The 21198-nt window shown below is 61.2% G+C and overlaps 6 protein-coding genes across 6 annotated transcripts; 2 read left to right on the top strand and 4 right to left on the bottom strand.

The window, feature by feature from the left end:
- Positions 1 to 274: 274 nt before the first annotated feature.
- On the top strand, positions 275 to 1122 carry BXZ73DRAFT_105989 (uncharacterized protein; the record flags this gene model as incomplete). Its single annotated transcript, XM_048016462.1, has 3 exons — positions 275 to 618; positions 680 to 749; positions 802 to 1122. The coding sequence occupies 3 exons, from the start codon at positions 275 to 277 to the stop codon at positions 1120 to 1122; spliced, it is 735 nt and encodes a 244-aa protein (XP_047873105.1).
- Positions 1123 to 1215: 93 nt separating this feature from the next.
- BXZ73DRAFT_92541 (uncharacterized protein) lies at positions 1216 to 2994 on the bottom strand (the record flags this gene model as incomplete). The annotated part of the gene is made up of 3 exons (XM_048026391.1): positions 1216 to 2086; positions 2170 to 2588; positions 2641 to 2994. The coding sequence occupies 3 exons, from the start codon at positions 2992 to 2994 to the stop codon at positions 1216 to 1218; spliced, it is 1644 nt and encodes a 547-aa protein (XP_047873104.1).
- A 573-nt stretch (positions 2995 to 3567) lies between these two features.
- On the bottom strand, positions 3568 to 4220 carry BXZ73DRAFT_92540 (uncharacterized protein; the record flags this gene model as incomplete). Its single annotated transcript, XM_048026390.1, has 2 exons — positions 3568 to 3963; positions 4005 to 4220. The coding sequence occupies 2 exons, from the start codon at positions 4218 to 4220 to the stop codon at positions 3568 to 3570; spliced, it is 612 nt and encodes a 203-aa protein (XP_047873103.1).
- Positions 4221 to 5672: 1452 nt separating this feature from the next.
- Positions 5673 to 7025, bottom strand: BXZ73DRAFT_92539 (ras-domain-containing protein; the record flags this gene model as incomplete). Its single annotated transcript, XM_048026389.1, has 7 exons — positions 5673 to 5953; positions 6026 to 6110; positions 6180 to 6291; positions 6613 to 6685; positions 6797 to 6862; positions 6918 to 6948; positions 7008 to 7025. The coding sequence occupies 7 exons, from the start codon at positions 7023 to 7025 to the stop codon at positions 5673 to 5675; spliced, it is 666 nt and encodes a 221-aa protein (XP_047873102.1).
- A 3033-nt stretch (positions 7026 to 10058) lies between these two features.
- On the top strand, positions 10059 to 12894 carry BXZ73DRAFT_105987 (P-loop containing nucleoside triphosphate hydrolase protein; the record flags this gene model as incomplete). Its single annotated transcript, XM_048016461.1, has 9 exons — positions 10059 to 10162; positions 10227 to 10314; positions 10372 to 10795; positions 10848 to 10952; positions 11129 to 11426; positions 11481 to 11876; positions 11944 to 12135; positions 12187 to 12589; positions 12652 to 12894. 9 exons carry the CDS (start codon positions 10059 to 10061, stop codon positions 12892 to 12894), a joined length of 2253 nt encoding a protein of 750 aa, XP_047873101.1.
- A 7353-nt stretch (positions 12895 to 20247) lies between these two features.
- BXZ73DRAFT_105985 (uncharacterized protein) lies at positions 20248 to 20830 on the bottom strand (the record flags this gene model as incomplete). The annotated part of the gene is made up of 3 exons (XM_048016460.1): positions 20248 to 20310; positions 20367 to 20485; positions 20542 to 20830. The coding sequence occupies 3 exons, from the start codon at positions 20828 to 20830 to the stop codon at positions 20248 to 20250; spliced, it is 471 nt and encodes a 156-aa protein (XP_047873100.1).
- Between the last annotated feature and the right edge of the window lie 368 nt (positions 20831 to 21198).

Below are 21198 nucleotides of genomic sequence, written 5' to 3'. Positions count from 1 at the left end.
GTGTGGGAGCCGCCGATTATTGAAAAAAAAGCGGATGTGGATGCATACCCACAGTCTGTTGACTCTTGCTTCTGGAACCGGGAAGCAGCAACACAGAGAATACAAAGCCACAACGGTATTGTTATGGCAGCCTCGAGGCTTCGGCCGAGTATCCCACGTCCGCCGCGGCGCCCACAAACTGCTCCGTATACTTCAAATATCCGACTCAGCGTGTACTGAGTGGCAAGCAGCCACCACCACGCCACACAACTAAAGTACAACGTCGCCACTCGGCATGCCCTCCCGCACCAAAAGTGAGGAGTACACACCCCCGCAGTCGCTGCGTCCCCTGGGGTCAAGACGAAAGCTCGTTTTCTCGTCCGAGAGCGTCTGGGACACGTCCGTCCTCGACGTCGACGCGCGCAGCAAGGAGCACACACTCCTCTACACCGTCTCCACCTCGATCAACACCGCCGCTTCCGCCGGCAACCCGGTTGGCGTGACGCGCCGCATGACGCGGCTCGTGCTGCCCGGCGGCGACGCTGTCGCGCTGTGGGCGCAGAGCGTGGGCGACCCGGACCGCCTCGTCCTGGACGGGACGCCCTTTTCCGCGCGGAACCCGTACGATGGGTGGGATATGTGAGTAGTCTGTGAGCACGGATGCTCAGTGGAGAGCGAAAGCTGACGGAGAACCTTGCAGGAGGGCGTACCCAGACAAGCACGTGGGGAGGTATACCTGGAGGAAGCGCTCTTGGAGATCGTCGCTCGAGGTACCTTCACCTTGAGTCTCGTGGGGAGTCGTCTTACCAAGCGCACTTGCAGCTCGTGTGTCAAGCTGGAACCGATAAAGCCCGCGTCGTCGCGAAAGCAACGTACTCGGCGAAGCACGGCCGGTTTATGAGTCTGGACGTCGACGCGGCACTTGAACCGGTGCTGGACATTGTCGTCGCGACCTTCCTGATGTGCGAGCACAGGCGGCGCGGCGGCAACCTGCGAGCCAAGGTCAATGACCCACTCAACGATGGTGGTTGGGGTTCGTGCCGTCACATCTGCGGCACAATATGCGAATGTTTGGGAGCTATTTTCGATTCCGACTTTTGGCTGTGGATGCTGGTTATTTGGGAACTTGGGAACGATGATTGAAGGAGGAAAAGGGGGAGCCTCGCGTAGTGGACTATGCATGCACTCTTATGTGAGTAGACACGGACTCGTACCGGAATCTACCAGGAAACATGGTCAATGCTCGCACATACCAAACTCCTGCTCGAACCTTTCTTCGTTCTGTGTGTCGACAAAAACAGATCTCTCCTCCATCAGGCTCTCCCGGTGCTCCTCCGCCTGTTCCCGCGACATCAGCCCATCCGCGGCGAAGTCAGCGACCATGTCGAACAGCTCCTGCGGCAAAACCTGCAGCCGCGGCGCCTTCCCCGCCTCTTTTATCGCCCAGTCGCGCTGCTGCGGCGGCACGTCCGTCGTCGACAAAACTCGAACGTTCGGGTCGACCAAGAAGAGCGCGAGTATCTTCCGGTACCCCGCGCGCGTCTTGTCCGCGAGCTCGAACGGGTCGACGCGGTGCTGGTAGACGTTCGGGAACGCGACGCACTTGTCCTCCGCGGCGACGATGTGCCCGAGCACCTGACTGAGGGCTTCGTCTTTTCCGAACCCGTACGCGACGCGGTACCCCTTGTGGTCGTCCTGCTCGCAAGGGAGGTCGGTGCCCCAGTCGTCCCCGCCGGCGCGCTGACGGAACGCGAGCCGGCTCTCGGTCACGTTCTCCATCGCGTAGTAGTACAGCCCGGTGGAGACGATGCGCTCGTTCAACATGCCCTCGACGTGCCACGACCCGCCAGGGTAGGAGGGCTTGTCGGGCGTGAGGTGGATGTTGGCGAGTTTGACGATGACCTGGACCGTTCGCCCTCTGAGGGGGAACTCGACTCGCCCGTCGGGCGAGGGGGGAGCGAACGGCGCCGGGTCCGGGATATGAGGCCACTTGTACTTGCGCTGCCACTCTCTAACCCGCGTGCCGAAGGTTTTGAAGTCGGGGGCCTTGGGGTCCCACCTTGGCGACTCGACCTCGAGGTCATCGTACCACACGGACGGCAAGTGGCTTTGCTCCTCCTCCGGGGCGGAGACGACGTCGGAGAGCACGCGTTCAAACATGGGCACGAAGCGCGCGATGATGGACGCGACGGCAGGTAGAGCTCGCGGTGCTGCGACGGATGGACGTTGTTGATGTATCCGAGCGCGGTGACTTCGCCGGCGGCGGAAACGTCGAAGTCCGTCGGGAGCCACTGGTAGGACTCCGAGACGGTGTAATGTCCGAGCTCAGGTTTAAGGTCAGGCCGTGCTTGAAGGTACTTGTCGATGTCGAGCAGAGTGAGCTCGGGGTCTGCTCCCTGGGGACCAGTCGAACGGAAGTGAGTGTGGCCGATACAGACGGGATACAGAGAGGGATGAACGAGATCGAGGACCTGGTCATCGGAGCCAGGGTGCCAGTCTTGCTGGTCGTCGGGGACGTTCTCGAAGGCGGCAGCTGCCTCCAAGAGCTTCTCTTTGAGCGCTCCGCCGACGAGAGACTGAGACTCGTACGCCTTCTTGATAGCGCTCGCCTGTGATGTACCGTCGTCAGCGGGAGGGATGCGCAGTATGCGTGCCACTCACGAATATCCCGGTAGAAGGGTCGAGCACAGAAGCCTCGTAGACAAGCTCGTCGAAGATGTACTCGATCTGTGCATCCGTAAGGGGGTCGCGCGGCCACTTCTTGGCATGTCCCTCTTCGTCATCTTCATCAAAGCGGCGCTCGCCTCCCCAGAGCCCGTCGTGCGTGACGCGGTCGTGCTCGACCATCTCCGCCCGCCACTTCGCAGCGATGGTTGAATCGTGGATCTTCTCCCACCATAAGGGCTTGGCGCGGATCTTGCCCGAGTAGTATCTCATCCGGGTCTCTACCAGAGTGATGGGGTCGATATAGTTATAGTCGAAGGGAGTTAGAAAAGGCTTCGGTTGTTGAGACATGTCGATAAGCGGTGGGTGATAGGGCCAGGAGAGCTGAGGGCAGTGTCGTCAAGACGGATGGCTTTATAGACGGTGGCAGCGTGCCTGGCGGCGCTGATCAATCAGGTGGTGGAGAAGGGTGCCGTCGCCGTCGCCCCGCACCACTGCTAGCTTTCGAGTGGATGGTCGATTCCCGTGCGGCTTGTGCTTCGCGAGGATCCCCAGGGTTGACGAGATAGCCCCAGACGGCGTAAACCTTCTCGAGCTCTTGTGGAATGGGCAGAACGGGGCGGCAGAATCTGCGTGTGAGCCACGTTCGCGTCAAATACTTCGTCGCTCGGTCACGCACTCTCACTTACTGGTCTCTATCGGGGTGGTGAAGCGCGTGCTGGGATGTGGCGGGAAAGGAACGCATTCGGGGGCAATGAAGTTTCGACTCGAAACCACCCGGATGCGGCCTGGCGACGGCCGAGCAAACACGGTGTTGGTGAGGACAGCTGGACACCGTATACGGACACCTCAGACAGGGGTGGGGAGGCGACAAATGCATGAGATATAGAGAAGAACAACATACGACAGCACGGATCGCCGTGGCTATAATGGCACGTACCCAAGCCAGTCCGCATGAAACGCCGCGACCGAGTTCGTCCTCCCGTCCGAGTCCACCACCTGCTCTTTCCCCACGAGCACCACCCGCTCCCGGTCGAACTCCCATCCCTCGGCGATGGCGTCGAGCGACGCGCGCGCGCCCGTCGCAGTGGCCGCGTAGCACACGATCTCGAACCGCTCGAGCGCGGGCGCGGCGTCGTCGACGCACGCAAGTTGCGCGAACGCGAGCTCGGCGGGGCTCACGTTCGAGTACACGCGGCGCACTGCGCGGACGGTGCTCGGGGCGTGGACGAGCGCGCGCACCTCGGCGTCGACCATGAAGGTGTCGAGCGACGTGACGGTGCGGAGCGCGGGCGCACAGGAGAGGTGCGGGTAGTCGATCTGGCCGTGCACGGGGCCGAGCCAGAGGTGCTGGGGAGGACGCCGGCGAGGCGGTGCCAGGTGCGCTGGCCGAGGAGGACGACGGCGAGAGAGGTGAGGTTGATTGTGCATGCGAGGATCTGGTGGATGAGGGTGATGGGCCAGGCGGGAGAGTCGTAGTCGAGGTCGTTGGGCTGGGAGCTGGAGAGGGGCCCGAACCAGAGGGCTCGCACAAAGGATGCTGGGGAGGGGCCGGACAGGGCCGGGCAGGGGTCCATGAGGGCGTGGGCAAAGCGGTAGATACGGGAGGAGGAGGGCAGGACGACGCGGAGGAAGAGGACCGGGAGGACGGCGGTGCGGACGGTGCGGCAGACGAGACACAGGACGGCGGCCTGGCTCAGACTGTCGGAAGCGGCGTGCTCGAACACTTTTGGACCGTTGAGCGAACAGGGGTCCGGTGGTGAGAGAGGAAGGCGCACCCTGATTGAGCGGGCAGAGGGTTGGTTGAAGAGTGCGCGAGGAAAAACTGAAGTGCTTACCGTCAGAATGAGTTCGACAGGGAGTCGATGCCCGGCCTGGAAGGGATGGAGGTCTTTGAGAGACACAGCATGTTACAAGGGTGGAAGGGAGGCTTTAGGAGGTCCTGAGGACGTACGATGATCTCCCATAACCTCGTGGTGTCCAAACAACAAGCCGAGTCGACCTTCTCGAGCGAGCAATTCGTGCTCGTCAGCCCGACCGTTTGAGGATGGTGATTAGGGGGAAGGGTGATTGAAGGTTGGGCGCGCCGCAGCTCAGTGCTCGCGTGCAGGAGGAGCGGATGACTGCAGAGGGCACTGGAGACGGGGTGGACAGACTGATGGCGGGACTCCAAGAACAGTGCGAGGCCAGGCGCTAGCCGCGTCAGACTCATTATCGAGCGGGTCCCATCTGCAGTGAGCGGGACTGCTCGCGCCGCGAGGTGTGGTTGGTGGGCACGAGAAATGGGTGGGTGGCATGGTGGGGAACGCGCGCGGAGGCCCAACTTAGCGAGGAGTTGCGGTCGTGGCTCGAACTCCCATGTCGGTCTTGCTTGGATACACGACGCACACTGCGTTACGCACGATAATCAAGCCACCAGGCAAGGTTGAGTGCGCCAAACGCCGTGCCCAGGGCATCGGCGAGTATATAAGACATGTAGAGTAGCAGCGGCCCTCCGCGGCGCCCAATCAACGGCGCGCGCGACGGACCGGCGAAATATGTTACGGCCATGGTGTGTGGCGGGTGGGGCGGAGAACTAAGAAAGCAAGGAAGCTGGAGAGGCAGGCGATGCGTGTCCGTTCCGAATCAGGGTGCGATGCGTGGGGCGTGAGCTTAAGGAGCGTGAGAGCGAGGGTGAGTCCATGTGGGTGTGTGGAGGTATTCGGGGGAGATGCGACAGGCGAGGGGACTCGAACATAGAGTAGTGTTGGCATCGTAGAGTGAATGGAGCCGCAAGCTAGCAGAGCGGGGAACGCGACGGGACAGGGACTGACGAGACGGGGAGGGGCATGGCATGCGAGAAGAGTACAACGGATGCGTAAAGCGTGCATGCGAGGCCGGCCATCGACCAGGAATTAAACCAGGAACGGCGGCGCGGCAAGTCAAAGGGTGGCTGGGAAGAACAGCATAGCAGGTGTGAAGAGAGGCAAGAAGACGGGGGACGTGCGTGCAGAAGGAACGTACGTGCATCCCCCATAGCCCTGCAGTCACTAACAAATAACGCAGCACTTCCCCTTGTCCTCCCATCCGTCGCCCGTCGTGCTCGCACGGCGACCAGCCATGCTGCCACCGAGGCGGTCGCGCTGGTGCTGGCCGGCGTGAGCGGGGACGCCGTCTCGCATGAGCATCGACGCGCGGGTGGCGGCCTCGAAGACGTCATCAACACCCTCGATCTTGAGGGCAGAGCATTCCTTGTAGGCACGTGCGCCGATCGCCTGCGCGACACGCTCGCCTTGTTCACGCGCGACATACGCGACTGAGTTGGGGGAACCTGGCCAATTAACATGTAAGCGCGGTCCGATTGAACACCGAACGCGACGGCTGGGACGGAAGGAGAACCTACCAGGAGGCGGGCGAAGGTCGGACTTGCAGCCGACCAAGATGACAGGTATGTGGGGGCCGCAGATAGAGCGAACCTCCTCTATCCACTGAAGTCAAGGCAGGGGGCGGGTCAGCAGTCGGCCGCGCCAAGACAGAGACGGGGAGGGGGGGCGTACCTTGACGGTAACGTTCTCGAGAGAGTCGGGGGTGTCGATGGCGAAGGCGATGAGAATGACGTGGGACTGGGAGTAGGACATCGGCCGCAAGCGTTCGTACTCTTCCTGGCCACTGAGCGCGGAAACGGAGGTAGTCAGCATGGGTGACAGCACAAGCGGAAAGCGTGAGGGCAGGGTTTCGCCAAGTGCTGCGCGGAGGCCCCGCCACAACGTGCAGCCGGAGGCGAGACCCGGCCAAGGCCAGGCTTATTTGTGCGACAGCGCGGGCGAGCAGGTGATGGACAAGACAATGGCGGATTGGAGGATGAACAAGTGTCGAGCGAGGATTCGGAGGCTCTGCGAGCAGATGGGCGGATAGGCAACAACGGGGAGGGGAGAGCAGGAGAGGAGAGGGGAGGAGAAACGCGCAGAAGACGGTGGAAAGAGGACGTACGCGGTATCCCATAGCGCTAGCTGGATGGCCTTGCCGTCTAACCGGATCTCCGCGACGTAGTTCTCGAAGATGGCTGGAGCGGGGGTCAGACATGGGCGAAACTGGGCATATAGGACGCGACCAACTAGGTTGCTGTGCAGAGGAGGATGTGAGTGGGGGCGGGGAGCAAAAAGCAGACTGAGACTGACATATTCCTTGGGAAACTCGCCCAGGGCGAAGGAACAGAGCAGCGAAGTCTTGCCGCAAGCACCTGCGCACAGACGTGGATCAGTACCGGCGAAGCAGTGAGCGACACGCGGGCATACCATCGCCAACGATGACGAGCTTCCGTCTGATCTGCAGCACAAAGAAAGTGGATGAGAACGCGGGCGGGTGGACGAGCCGGGAGGTCGTACGGGGTTGGAAGAGGACATGGAGGGCGTCGGGCGGGCGGGGGACGACACTCGAGTGCGGCTCAGAGGCGGCGCAGAGAGAGGGAGGGCGTCGAGGCGGAGGAGGAAGAAGAGGCGGCGCCGAGAGGTCGTCGGCCGGACAAGCGATGGGTGCAGAGCCTCCCGCTGACGTAAGCGGGCGGTGTTCCCGCCCCGCTCCCTCAGCTCTCTCTTCTATCTCTCTCTCCTCTCGCGCCTTTGCCTTGGTCTGCGACGTTTGCCGTGTTCGTGTGCCCTGCTTGGATGGATTCCCATGTCGCTGACGGCTGGCCGTGCGAGTGGAGCAATGGCTGCGCCCACTCAGCCAACACCGCCTCCCGGCCATTCTCCTCCACCGACGCGTCCTTCGCCCTCAATCCACCGACGCCTTCCCCGCGATGCGTCCTCCTTTGCCCCACACGGAGGGCCGCAGCACCGCCTTTGCTCGCTCTCTCCCCACGTCTTCCGTCCCCGTCGTCCTCCTCAGGACGCTTCCGTCTATGCTGCGAAGAACGTGGCGATTCTTACGAAATTCAATCTCGCTTCGCCTCCGCTTTCTTCCATGCCGCCTCTTTGGCTTCAACCTTCGAGGCATCATTGCGATCTCGCCGCTGAAGCTGACGCCCGGTACTCTCCTTTCTTAGTTAGACGTACGGCCCACATCGAGTCTATCGTATGTATGATACACCCTTCACGGCAAGCTCTTCGCTGATGGTTTCGTCGCTCCCAGTTCTCACCAGTTCCATAGTGACCGCCTCAAACCGTCCTTGGTTCAACCGGGCGGTCCCCAAATTTGACCTTCTCAGCCGATCTGACTGTATGTTCTGACTATCTTTCGTCGGGCTTTGTTGAACACCAAACGCCTGCTTTCAACCCTCAGGGCCTCGTGTACGACTCGGCTCCCTTAACTTTCCATCCAACCGCCGCAACGCACTCGTGCGGGATGGGCAAACCAGGCGACCGTGGAGAGCGAAGAGATTTGTCATCTCTCGATCCAGCTCATCGCCGTACATTCACAAACTTACTCCCAGGCTCCGCCTCCGTGTCCTCACCGGCCTCGTCTACTCTTTTCACGGCGTCGGGTCCGTATCCATCTTCAAATACATACTCGGCTCACTCACTGATATCTCTGTGTGCAGATCTCAACTGCATCACCGACATCTCATAATACCCGTTGTGTACAGCATGGGCAATGCAAGACTCCATGCGAGCGTTGCTGGGGTGTGTGTCCCTTTATCCCTCTCACGTCCTCGTCATCTCGTCCTGACCATATCCGATCAGCCTCCCACGCAACACGAGCATCTGCACCCGCTGCCTTACCGAGGCTCGCCTCGTGGGCCGCCGCTGGCGATGCGCGCGAGCTCTGTTTGGGTCGGTGCTGCAATACAAGGAGGAGGTCAAACAGAATGTGCGGCGAGCGTAGGCCGCGGCGATGTGTCGAAGGAGGGAGCCGCCATCAAGAGAAGACAGAGCATGGGCGGCTTAGTGTGAGCTCGACGCAGAGACGCTCTCATTTTCGTCTGGGTTGATGTGGAGGGCCGAGGTTTCTCGGCGTGTCTTTTTGGAGGCCTTCATGGCAAGTGCCCTTGTTCCTCGTCATCAATCATGCACTTACATCCGGGCTCAAGGGGGCTAGGATGTCCGACCAGCCAGGTCCGAAGTCGTCGAACTCGTGGAAGGTCGTGTGCAAAGGTCTTTCCTCGCTCTTCCTGACATGGTATGGGTGCTCTTGCTCGCATGCATCTGCCCCCAGTATCTCTGTCATGCGTTTTCAAAACCAAGCTCGCCGACCGCCTAGTTCTACGTACAATGGGTGAGCCTCTGTCTACACACCTCGAAGATAATCCTTTCTGCAGGTAAACCGGGCCTACTCCGTCAAACGACACTGCATCACGCTCTCACACGGCCATCTCGACAGCCGGAATCTCCACGACAACGACACACAGCTTTCCGAGAAAACACCCGTGGCTGCGCGCGATGTCGAGGTCGATTTCTTCCGCGCCGCGGGCGCGTCTACGGCAACAGAAGCGGTCTTGGAAACATCGAACCTCATTTGCAGTGTGTGCGAGTTGCTTGTCTCCCCCCCGTCCGTGACCGTCAATTAACGCGTCGTTCGCAGGATCCCCTCCCATGCGTGCGCGAGGTCGGGGCGCATCACCTCTCCTGTGTCAATGTCTACCACTGTCTGTCACGGTAGACTGTCGACACGAGTTCAGGAGGTCGCCGCTGGTTTCTGTGGGGCGTGTCGTTTACCGAGGACGGAAACGGCGAACAACACGCGGACGGGGAGCTGTATCCAGACGACGTGCCAGACGGAATCGACACGCAAGTCCATTTCCAACCCCGAATCCCGCGTGGGCCTGTATGGAAGTCGGATGCCTCACTCTGGACGCGCCTTCCGAAGTCTGTCGGGCTCGTGCCTGCTGCTCTGATTCGTGCGCGCGCGACTTGTCCGGCTCGACGCCCGCGAATCACACCTTTCCGCCCTTCGGCGCCCTGCGCCCGGTCGTCAAGCTTCCAGTGCGCACCCACCCCGATCGATTATCTCCTCTATAGCCTTCTGACACCCCTCTACGCAGCACCGCTGGCGAAGTTCGACGCTACACGCTACACACCCCACCTCTCCGCGAAGCGCGACCCTTGTCCTGGACGCTGGCGGGCAGAAGTCGCGCTGTGGTGCAGAGTGGTTTGCCAACGGCGGTGGGAAAGACGCAAAGTGCTCCCGTCGGTTCGGCGGTGAACGCAACGCGCCGCCTGTCGCTCAAGTGGGCAATCCCGCTGTTCGAACAGATCCGACTGTTCCTTTACGTTTTAAGGCGCCCTCACGCTGATCTATATCTGTTCAAAGCACTGTCAAATACACCCACTCCACAGGTTCGCGCCCATCATGCACATCTCAGCTTCGATACTCCCTCCCTCTACGTTGCGACACGCACTTGGACTACCGCAGCAGCTCTTTGTGAACGCGATGAGCTCAAAAGCCTTTCGTCCGACGCTCTTGACCTCATACGCCCCCATTTCTCGCCTTCCAGCATCATGTTGCCATCGGGCTCCACCCCGCTTTCCCTCATCGCCGACACACCGTACGCTCAGAGGACACAGGAGTTCATCGGCCTCGTTTCCATTCTCCGCTCCCTCGGGTTCGTGGCCGGACATTCATCTCCTCACACACGCCTAGATCACTCGCTCATCCCTCGTCATCAGCGCTCAATCCCTCTTCGACCTTCCCCGCATTGTCGTGATCGGTAACCAGAGCGCGGGGAAGTCAAGTCTGGTGGAGAGCATCGCCGGGGTACGTCTCCCTTTACTCTCCACGGCCTCGTCCTTCTGACCAGATTCGCGTCCATAGATCAGCCTTCCTCGCGACGCGGGTACCTGCACACGTTGTCCGATGGAGTTGCGCCTCGCCCGCGCGGATGCGTGGTCGTGCCAGATCCAGATTCGGTACGAGTTTAACGACGCCGGCACGCCGCTCGCCCTCGAGGACGTGCGCGAGCTCCATTTCGGACCGTTACTGCACGACAGGATACAGGTCGAGCCAATGCTGCGACGCGCACAGGCAGCAGTCCTCAGCCCCCAGTTGTCCTTCGATCACTTTCTACCCGACACTGATTCTTCGGAGGATGGGACAGGCAAGAACAAGAATCGCAAGAATGGGCGGCTCGGCGCGAGCCCCACGCAGGGGTTCGAATCCCTCCCGTTCTCGAGGAACGTCATTTGCGTGGACGTGAGGGGACCAGAGCTCATTGACCTGTCTTTCGTTGATCTCCCTGGTGAGTGCCCTTCTTTGTTCTCTTCGATTACGCGTTCACGTGCAAGATGAAGGAATTGTGCAGAACGCGGAGCCTGAGATCGTCAAACTCGTGGAAGACCTCGTCACGTCCTACGTCCAGGGGACTTCTGTCATTCTTCTGACTCTTCCTGTCAGCGGTGTGTCTCGCCATAAATTGCACGCATCCCATCATCCTCACCCAGTGTGCGCCGTTAGATGACATTGAAAATCAAAAGGCCGCCCGTATCGCCAAGCTCGCCGACCCCCAAGGGCTGCGCACGATTGGCAAGTATCTCCATCCCCATCTGTTCGCCATCGCTCATCATCTCTGCAGGCGTTCTCACCAAGCCCGACACGCTCCCCTCCGGCGCGTCGTCCAGCCGGGCGATGTGGCTTGACGTCCTCGAGGGGCGCCGCCATGCGCTCAAACACGGCTACTTCTGCACTCGGCAGCCCGACGACGACGCGCGGCTTGCGGGGATGGCACCCGCCGCTGCGCGCGACATGGAGGCCGCCTTCTTCCGCACCGCGGCACCGTGGGCGAGCGCGTCGGCCGCGGCAAAGTCGCGGCTTGGGACCCCGAACCTGGTGCGGAGCGTGAGCGAGCTCCTGACGCGGCTCATCCAGAAGAAGTACGTGTCTCCACACGGCCGATGGTAGACCGTTCTTGATATGTCACCCCGTAGGCTCCCCACATTCGCACGCGAGGTCGCCGTACATCGCGCCGCCTGCGCTGACGAAATCGCCCGCCTGCCACCGGTCGTCACCGCCGACCCGCCGACCCATGTGCTGGAGCTCGTCACTACCTTTTGTGGCGCGGTCTCAAACCGCGTCGAGGGATCCCCTGTGCACGCGGCCCTCGTGCAACGACACAACGAGGCGTACATCAGCTTCAAGCGCGCGATTCGCGGCACTGCGCCCGAGTTTGTCCCGTTCGAGCGCGTGGGAGCGCCACTTGGGTGGTCGAGAGTGTCGAGCGAAGACAGCGACGTCGAGGACAACAGCTCCGATGGACACGACGAGGATAACGACGAAGAGCGGAATGCGCTGTACCTAGACGACGTGCGCGCTCGGATCGATGCGTAAGTCCATCTCGAACTTCGCTGCCCCCCGCGAACTTCACATCAATACCCTTGGCTCTATCGTCAGGTGCCGGACGCGCGAACTCCCAGACAACACGCCCCCCGAGGTCTCTCGCGCCCTGATCCGCGACTTTCAGCACACCTGGGAACACCACGCCCTCGCCTGCTTCGAGCGCGTTCACGAGTCATTTAACTCGACCCTCACCATTCTCATTGACGATACGTTCTCGCGCTTCAGTGCTCTGCGTGTGGCCGTCGGGTGCGTACCCATATCGATCTCCTCTCCTACCAACTCATCCTCCACGCGCAGAGACTCTGTCACCACCCACCTCCAGAGGCACGCCGCGCTCGCTACTGCACACATCCTCACGATACTTGCGATGGAGCGCACGGTGCCATACACGCAAAACACGCACTACTTCGCCGCGAAGCGGGATGCGTACCTCGCACAGTATCGCGACGCCCGCCAGCCCCTTTCTGCCAGCTCGGGCTCAGACCGCTTGCCCGACGATGGAGCAAGCGACGAGGTATACGGAGAGGAAGACGGCAACAACGATGAAGAAGTGAACCGGGAGCTGCTTGCAATGCTCGCCCGCGTAGGATACGCCAACGTGACGCTCGCGGATCTCGCAAGGCTCGCGCCAGCGGACGAGCACACGGCAGAACTTGCGACAATGGCGGAGGTTGGCGCGTACTTCCACGTCGCGTACAAGGTTCGTCAGCCTCGGATTCCCAGTATCTCCATGTAGCTGTGGACGTTGACTGGTTCCTGCAGCGCGTGGTCGACTACGTTCCGCTTGCGATCGACCAACACTTCCTCTACAGCTTCGCGGCGGGGCTGCAACGCGCGCTCGCCGAGGCACTCGAGCTGGGCGTGGATGGCGCAGGAGGGCGGTGTGCGGCGTACGTTGCAGAAGACCTGGAAATCGTCACGGCCCGAGCAGAGTTGGACGCGCGGCGGAAGCGGCTGGAGAGCGTGCAGCGGGCGCTGTCGCGGTTTGGTGTGCCATGCGGGTGAGCGGTGCGCGAGTATCATACACGAAGTGTTTGTAGACCCATAGAAGGGGTGTTTCGGCTAATTACAGGGGGTCAATGATAGGCTCGGGTTAGAAACCTCAGGGCCCTTTGGCAAAACGCGCCATCCGCGCGCAGAAGGACAAGGTCGTATACAGCATACTATGTTTGTACATCTACAATGAAGCCTCGCAGACTGTTCAATGCGCGGACACCCGCGCGCGGCGCAACCAACAACTTATAGCCGAGCATTGGATGTGCGGACAACCGTACACCCAACAACCTACAGCTGAGCATTCAATGCATACACACCTATGCACCCAACAATGTGCACGGAGTTTTTGATGCGCGGACACCCGCGCACCTAACGACATGCGGCTGAGCGACATTCAATACTATGTGGACGTCCGCACATCCAGCGATATACAGCTGTATGTTCAATGCGCGGACACCCGCGCACCCAACAACGTACGATACATGCTGAGTGCTCAACGTGCGGATGTCCGCGCACACAGCGCGCGCCTATGTACGGCTCAGCGTTCGACGCGCGGACACCCGCGCATAGGGCTAGGGACCGGCGCGCGCAGCGCTCCGCGGGGGGTCGCGCGCGCGCGCGCACGTCCCGTCCCCCGCCGTCCGACCGTGACCCTCCGTGACCCTCCTCCGAACGTGGTCCGGGCCTTCGCCGGACGCGGTCCCCCCCCCGCGCGCGCGTCCGTTGGGGAGAGGCGCGGCGCTCTCTACATCTCTCTCTCTCTTCGGGGGGAGCCCCGCCCCCGCGGGAAAAGCGCGCGTGCCGTCACTCGCCGCCGCCCTCGGCGCGTGCGCGCGCTTCCCACGCGCGTCCCGCAGGTCGCCGCGCGCGACGGCCCTCGACGGTTCAGGAGCGGCGGCGTCCGCGACCACGAGGGGTCCGCCCCCCCTCCTCGCGCGCGCGCGCGTGCGAGCCCCACCGCGTCTCTCTCTCTGTCGGCTGCCGCGATTCACGCGTCCCCCCCTTCTTTTTCCATGGCAAGACGCCGACGCGGGCGCCCCCGCGAGCGCTCAAATAAGCGCCCGGGGGGGGGGGGGGGGGTGGGACTCGTGGGATCCCGTTTCACGGTCTTCGCTCTCACCCCGTGCCCGCTCAGAGGGGTTCCGGGTTTCCCGCCGGCTTCGCGGAGGCAGAAGCCCGCGTGGGCGGCGTACGACCGAGCGCCCAGAGTCGGGGTTCGAGTCGAGAAACCCGGGAGTCGCCGGTAGAGAGGGGGCCAACTTTTGGGGGCGCCTCCCCGACCTGGCGCGCGTCGTCGTCCACACAGACGCAGGCGAGAGAGATCGCGCCTCGGCGTTTCTGCGCGACACGGCGGCCCGGGGGGGCTAGCGCGTAGCAGGGGTAACCCCCGGGTCTCCCGATGCTTACCCTGACCCCCTACCCTCGGGGGGGGTCACGACCCTCATATACAAGGGTCAGGGTTTTTTTGTAGAGGGTCACCAGGGCGCTCGAGGGTCGAGGGTTCGACGAGGGTAGCAAGTACAGCGCACACACACACGACGTCGTCCTGCTCTTACCGTATCAGCACCAGCGCGTGGCCGCAACGACGACGAGCTCCCGACCACCCTCCAGATCATCCGATGCGTCGTCTTCGAAGGGCAACCCGAGACGTCGGCGTCTCGAACGAGTCCGAGCTCGAAGCGCCCGGATGGACGGGTGGCAGACAAACCGTCGCGGACGTGTGGAAGGAGCAGCCGCCCCCTTTGCTGAAAGTGCGTTCAACGTCGACCGTGGAGCGTCCTTGACCGTAAGCGAGCTGCCAGAGGTGGAGAGATACCGTGATGTACCACGTACCAGGAACGGTAAGGTAAGAGAGCGCCACGCGTGAGAGATGGGGACATATTCACGGCGGCGATTCCACCACCAACTGGAGCGGATCGTCAGCGTGTACTCTGTAGACGCCGCAAGACAGCGATCGATCTCGCTCGCCCCCCTGCCAGCCGGACGCTTCTGTTGGAATGCAGGGAGCTGAGCGAATGGATTCTGTTGCGCACCGCCACATATAAACTGTAAGACGGGAGTCAAGCGCTGGTTCACCGGTGTCTTTCTTACGGCGTGGCTGGCTTCGGGGGCCCGATCGTCGTGCTCAATGTCCCTCTGCGCCATAGCTGCGGAGGTGCTCATCCCGAGTCATCTTCCTCGGCCGTATCAATCCAGTCCCGTTCCCGCTTCGCGGTCTTGAAGTCACTCGAGCTTCATCTGAGGATGATGAAGGACTGGAGGAAGAAGATCATCGCAGCGAGCGCATATATAAGTATGTAATACAGGCCAGGACATATATACGCACCCGTCGCGATCCGGTAGGACCTCCGTATGATCAGTGCGAGAGAGATCACAGTACCGATTAAGCGTCTTCTTGCCGAGAGCAACCGCAGCGCGAACAGCGGCAGCGGCGCGTGCTCCGTGAGTTTCTCGTCGAGGTGAAATGACGATGGGCAGATTGACACGCCCCTTTCTAGAGAAGAAACGTGGTAGCATTCTCGAAGAGCCGTGAAATCGAGAGAAGTTAGAACGTGACCGTGTGGGACGTAAGTAGGCACAAGAAGACGAGAAGAAGAGATTACACTCGTGTGTCCGCGTCCGCGTCGCAGCGTCCACACGACGCGCGTCCCCCCCCACACCAGCATGATCGAAACGGATCTGCTCACGGTGGTGTGTAGCATGTGCTCAAGCATGCGCATCAGTGCCGGAGCGTCGGGCACCGCAGAGCGTCGGGCACCGCAGAGCGTCGGGCACCGCAGAGCGTCGGGCACCGAAGAGCGGAGTCGGGCACCGCAGAGCATGCGCGCAGCGCAAAGGGGACACAGGTCGAGTGAGCCCCGGCGTGCGGAGAGCGCTGGCAGTTGGAGTGTGAGATACACACACCGCGCGCTGGCAGCTGGAGTGCGTCAGGAACGGGGTGGCATGTGCGTGTGGGGCACACATCAGCACTCTTGAATACAAGAGTGTTGTTGAGTGCACGCCACAGAGGCGAGGGCGGTATAGGATGCGGGATCTCATTATCGAGACAGCACCACAACAGCGGGAGCCCAGAACAGGTGGAATATATGCGCATGAAAAGCAGTACAAACAACTCACCTGTAGTCCCGACGCGTCGCCAGGGCCGTGCAGAGTATGGATGGCGTCGTTTCCATCCGCGATAAGATGATCACGGATGATCAGGCCGACCGGATGAGATTTTAGGGCAGTCGAAGTGGCGTCGTTTAACCACAGCCAGAAGAAACGTTGTTGGGTTGCAAGGGACGTCGAGAGCGAGCACAAGAGGAAGCAGTTTAGTCATGGATGCCAAGCTGGAGAATGGGGGGGGGGACGAGACAGAGCACGGGGAGGAGGTGGGAGACCATGAGCGTTGCGGCTGGGTTTGAGTTCAAACCAGCTGTGTTGGGCGGGTGCAGATGCGTGTGAGTAAGATTGCGTAACTTGCCACGTACCTTCAGAAACGTCTCGCAGCTGCTCGACCATCTCCCGCTCCTCGTCGTTCCAGGTTGTACTTCTTCAAGCCGAGAATCAAGGTCCGTAGTTATCCGGTGAACGGCAGTCTTGTACTCAACCACAAAGTCCAGCATGTTAGAACGTCGAACTCCAACGAGTTCGAACGTCCCCGCGGGATCGTGCGCTCCTTCAAACGGAGTTCGTGAAGCGTGCGCTTCCACGCAGGGGAGGTTGATTTGTGGGGGGAGTTGATGATAGCAAAGGACAGGGTGCGGATCTGTGGTTGACAGACTCGTCAGGTGTGTTGTCATATCGCATCTTGGCAGCGTGCCGCACCTTCGTTAAAAACCTCCTTTATCGGGGCTATACACCGGCCTCAAAATCCTCGCGCTCGTTGTCCGTCATATCTTCATTGACATCGAAGAGGACCATCAGAGTCGTTCTGAGTTCAGGTTCGTCATCCTGCTTGGTCGCTGTCATCGTCTTCTGTGTCCGATCCCATCCCACTCCAGTCGATCTCTGCAAGGAGACGCGCCAGGGCCTCTTCAGGCGTCTCCGTCACGTCCTTTTCACCTTCCTTTTCCTTGGAAAGGACGGAGTACTGCTTGTGCGCATAGGTTTCACGACGTGGTCGAAGCACCGGGCACGATTACAGGAACCACCAAAGTTGTCAAGTCTTTTGTACAACTCGTCGACCGTGGTGTCGTTGGGCTGCCGCGCTGTCACCTTGTTACTCCCAAGGATCTACGAACGACTGGTAAGCACACACGAGTACGCATTTATGGAGGATCACTGCTGACTTTATCCACGATACCAAAGTCCTTCAACATGGCCTCAAACACGGCTGCCATGACGAGTCCGGAGTGAGACTTCCGCGACCTCGATACCATCCAATATCATGCTCAAGGGAGCCCCGCGGTGGTGCAAGTGAACGGCGAACGCGATGAACGGTCTGTGGTTAGGTGACGTCCGAAGGTGAAATTTAGTTTGCGCCCTTCGTACTCCTATCATGCATACTCATCTCGCTTCAGTAGGGTACCTGGCGCGCGACTCGCGAGCAACAGTAATCACAAACCTGCAGCGTCTGCCCGATGCGCTGCCGGCACTTCGCGAACACACGACGGACATCGCGTGACACGGTCGACGGCGATGGGATCTTTGTACTCCGGGCGGCCCGTCTTCATCAAGCATTGGGACGCTCGGTCACTGACAATTACGGAACGGCCGCTTGTTCTCTGGCACACCAGCGCACGATCTCAATCCTACGCTACGCATCAACAATAAGGCTGTTTGCAGCTCCGGCTCACTTCGCGGGTAAACCCGCGATGATCCGGAGCCGTGAGCCGGGGATCATGAGCCGGGCGGCTCCAGCTCTTTCCGGCTCCGGCTCCCAGCGGCTCCGGATCAAGGGGGCTGAAAATTGGCGGATCTGCGGCTCGATCCACGGATTATCCGCAGATTCTCAATAAATATACCATGTAATATATGTCATTCGAAAGCCATTCAAAGCGGCTTTCTAAAGATACAACATGTGTGTGATTTGGTGCAGAACTGACAGAGATATTGATACAATACTATTTTCTTTCATTTCAAGAGCTTTTGGCGCCTGCATCCGGCGTCTGCACGCGGGAATCCGTCCCGATTGGGCAGTGTTCGGATTCGAACGCGGGTCTCGCACGTCACTTGCTCGCCGTCCTCCCTCTCCAGTCTTTCATCACTCCTCCTCCGCTTGCCTTCCACCCTCCGTCCGCGCGGCGTCATCTCGCGAGCGCGCGCGGCCGTCCTCAAGCCCAGGAGTTGTGCCGTGGGGTCGCGGTGAGCTTCCGTGGCCCTGATCTCCTCTGGTGAGTTTTCCCGCGTCCTTGCCCGTCTCGCGCTCATCCGGCTTGCCCTCGTCCTCTGCCTCCGCCTCGTCCCGCGCTTCTCCCTCTGTCTCCTCCGCCTGCGCTGCCCTCCTCCTCGTATTCGCCTCGCGTCGCCCACCACCAACCTCCAGGTACCTCCGAGTCGTCTTCAGCGCCACGGGTCTCGCGCACCTCCCGTCTCGCCCACGTCACGCATCTCACCCGCGTCGCCCACGTCTGCCTCGCGCCGCCCGATCCTCCGCCCACACGGCGTCATCGCGCGCGCGCGCGCTTGGCCGTTCTCTGGGGTCGCGGTGAGCTCGAGCGGCCCCGATCCCCCATGGTGAGTCCTCCACTGCCCCCGCTGCTCCCCGCGTAGCCTCCCCCAATCTCACCCCTGCCGTCCCACTCCCCGGACGACCCTCTCCCTCGCCCACTCTGCCTCGCCTGCACCCGCGTCGTCCGCATCGTCCCACCGAGTCGCAGTCGCGCTCGCTGGTCTTGCCGTTGCCCACCTTCCCCTCGTCGATCACATCCCCAGCCCCATCTGTGTCGCCCGGGTCGCCCAGGTCGCCCGTCTCGCCACGACCCACCTCTCGCCCTCGCCCGTCCCATCTCTCCCTCGCCCCCCGCGTTGTCCGCTCCGCGTCGCGCGCTCTGTGTCGCTCGTGTCGCTCTCGCCTGCCCCCGCGTGACACCCGTGTCCCCGCGTCGCCCTCTCTGCGTCGCCCACCTCGCCCACCACCACCTCCGCGTCGTCCTCGGCGACATCTCACCAGCGTTATGCGCGTCGCCCGCGTCACCCTCGCCTGCAGCCCTCGTCCCGCAATTCGTCCACGCCCACCTCTGCGTCGCCTTCCGCTCGCGTCACCCTCCACCACCTTCGCCGCGTCACTGCCCTCCGCCCGCGTCGCCCCCGCGTTGCCCGCCGTACACGCGCCCTCGCCCGTCTCGCTATCCGCCCTCCGCTCCCGCGCCCTCCAGCCTGCACGTCCTCCTCGCTGGCGTCATTCACCCTCCAGCTCCGCGCCCTCCGCCTTCCACGTTTCCCCCTCGCGCCCTCCGCGTCCTCGCGTTCGCCTTGCTCACCTCACCCGTGTCTCCTGCATCTCTCGCGCCGCCCGCCACCTCGCCCACGTCACCCACTACCTCATCACCTCGCCCTTGCCCACGTCATCCACGCTGCCCGTGTTCGCGTCGGTGTCGCCCACATCGCCCACGCCCCCCGCCCACGCCACAGACGTCGCCCGAGTTGTCCCGTCACCCCGCATCCGTCTTGATGCACACTTGCTCCATCGCTCACCTCTCCCACCTCTCCCGCGCCGCCTGCGTAATGCCGCCTCGTCCACAACATCTGCGTCTCACCCGCGTCGCCCTCGCACGCATCGCCCTCGCCCGCGTCACCGCGCCGTCTGTCTCGCGCACCTCTTCCGTGCTACCCACGTCTCCACCGCTTCTCGCCCCCGCGTCCCCCAACTCGTCTGCAGCCCATGTCACCATCGCTCATGTCGCCCACGTCTCCCACGTCTCCGGCGCATCTTTAGCCAAAAACATGTGTGCTGAATGTGTGTAGAGTAGTAATATCTCAATAAAATACCCCTTTGCTTGCTCTTAATACCCATGTGTGCATTTTGGTGGCCTGATATAATACTCTTGAGTGAGAAGGATCCGCAGAAGCGACTGAGCCGCACGGAGCCACAGAGTGCGGCTCATTTGGCGGCTCGATCCACGGATTGCGGCTCCAGATCGCGCGGCTCCGGCTCTTCCAGCGGCTCTGATCCATGCGGATCTGGATCAAGCCCCCGGAAGTCACCTGATCCGTGGGTTCGGATCCGGATCATCCGTGGATCGAGCCGCAAACAGCCTTAATCAACAACACTCGAGCATCAACCGATTCGTATGAGTACGTACCCTGGTTTCCATTGATGTATGCTGTACGATTGAATATGTGACCTTGCCTTTTCCAGCCCGCTTGAACGCAGTAGTCAGCTTCCCGGTGCGACCGAACGCTTCGAGACCGGGGCGTGCTTTCTCCGCAGATCCTGCCTCAGTTGCAGCCTTCCCCCACGCCAGGTCTTTCCAAACACGACTTTGCATGCCGAATGAGGTTCTTCGTGGAAGTCTTGTCGTGAGTTTGAGTGTTACGTTTGATCCTCTTCTGCGTACATCCCGGCTTCGCACAAGTGAACTCTCGTGCACCATTTGTGCTTTCTCGTTGGTGAGAATCTTGATGTCCGGCTTGTGGAATGCGTACACCGGCGCTGACAACTTCTGTTTCATCCGCTCTAAGTGCGACAGGAAGTTGTTCATTCTGAATCCCGATACGGCAGGCAGCAGATACGACTCGCCAAGAGCCTGCTCAGGGGTGTCTCGTCTTCGGGCTCCTCATCAGTGTTGTCTACAGTGGGTACGTCTTCATCGTCCGAGCCCTCTTGGTCGCCTTCTGATGTGCCAGAGTTGAACGATGCGCGCTTCTTCAGCTTCCTAGCGGCTTTCTTGCCGGTAGCCTTGACCGCGCGGAGGCTGCCCCCTTTGACCGCAGAAGCCGCAGCACGCGCTGCCTTCCTGATAGTCGAGGGGCGCTGGGTCTCTTTCTCACTCATACCAGCAGCATCGCTTTCCAGAGCCATGAATGGAGACAATGTCGGGCGACGACCCTCGAGAGCGGGTCTCCTCTTTGCCACTGCCGCTGGAGGAAGTTGTGGTACGTGTCTTCTTTCGAGCCTTCTCTGACAGTGCTGATGCCTGGCGCTTTAGAGCGCGGGCACCCTTTTTTTGAGGGAAGATCCCCCGGCCATGTAGTGATGTGTAGCTCGGACTGTGTGTGTATGGGGGAGAAGGACGGGAGGAGTCTTTGGGATGGCCCCTGCTCGGACGGCCTTCTGGCTAGTGTATTATGTAATACAAAGGCTCCTATTCACAATGGCAGCTCTGAGCCACCAAGGGCATCAAGGGCATTTGAGGGTTGACTAGTACCTACCCTGAACCCTACCCTTGC

The sequence above is a fragment of the Epithele typhae genome (genome assembly GCF_022376455.1).
Source record: "Epithele typhae strain CBS 203.58 chromosome Unknown BXZ73scaffold_75, whole genome shotgun sequence".
In the NCBI taxonomy this organism is placed as follows: domain Eukaryota; kingdom Fungi; phylum Basidiomycota; class Agaricomycetes; order Polyporales; family Epitheliaceae; genus Epithele; species Epithele typhae.
Note: the sequence above shows the minus strand (reverse complement) of the source record. Positions and strands in the feature narration are given on the sequence as shown.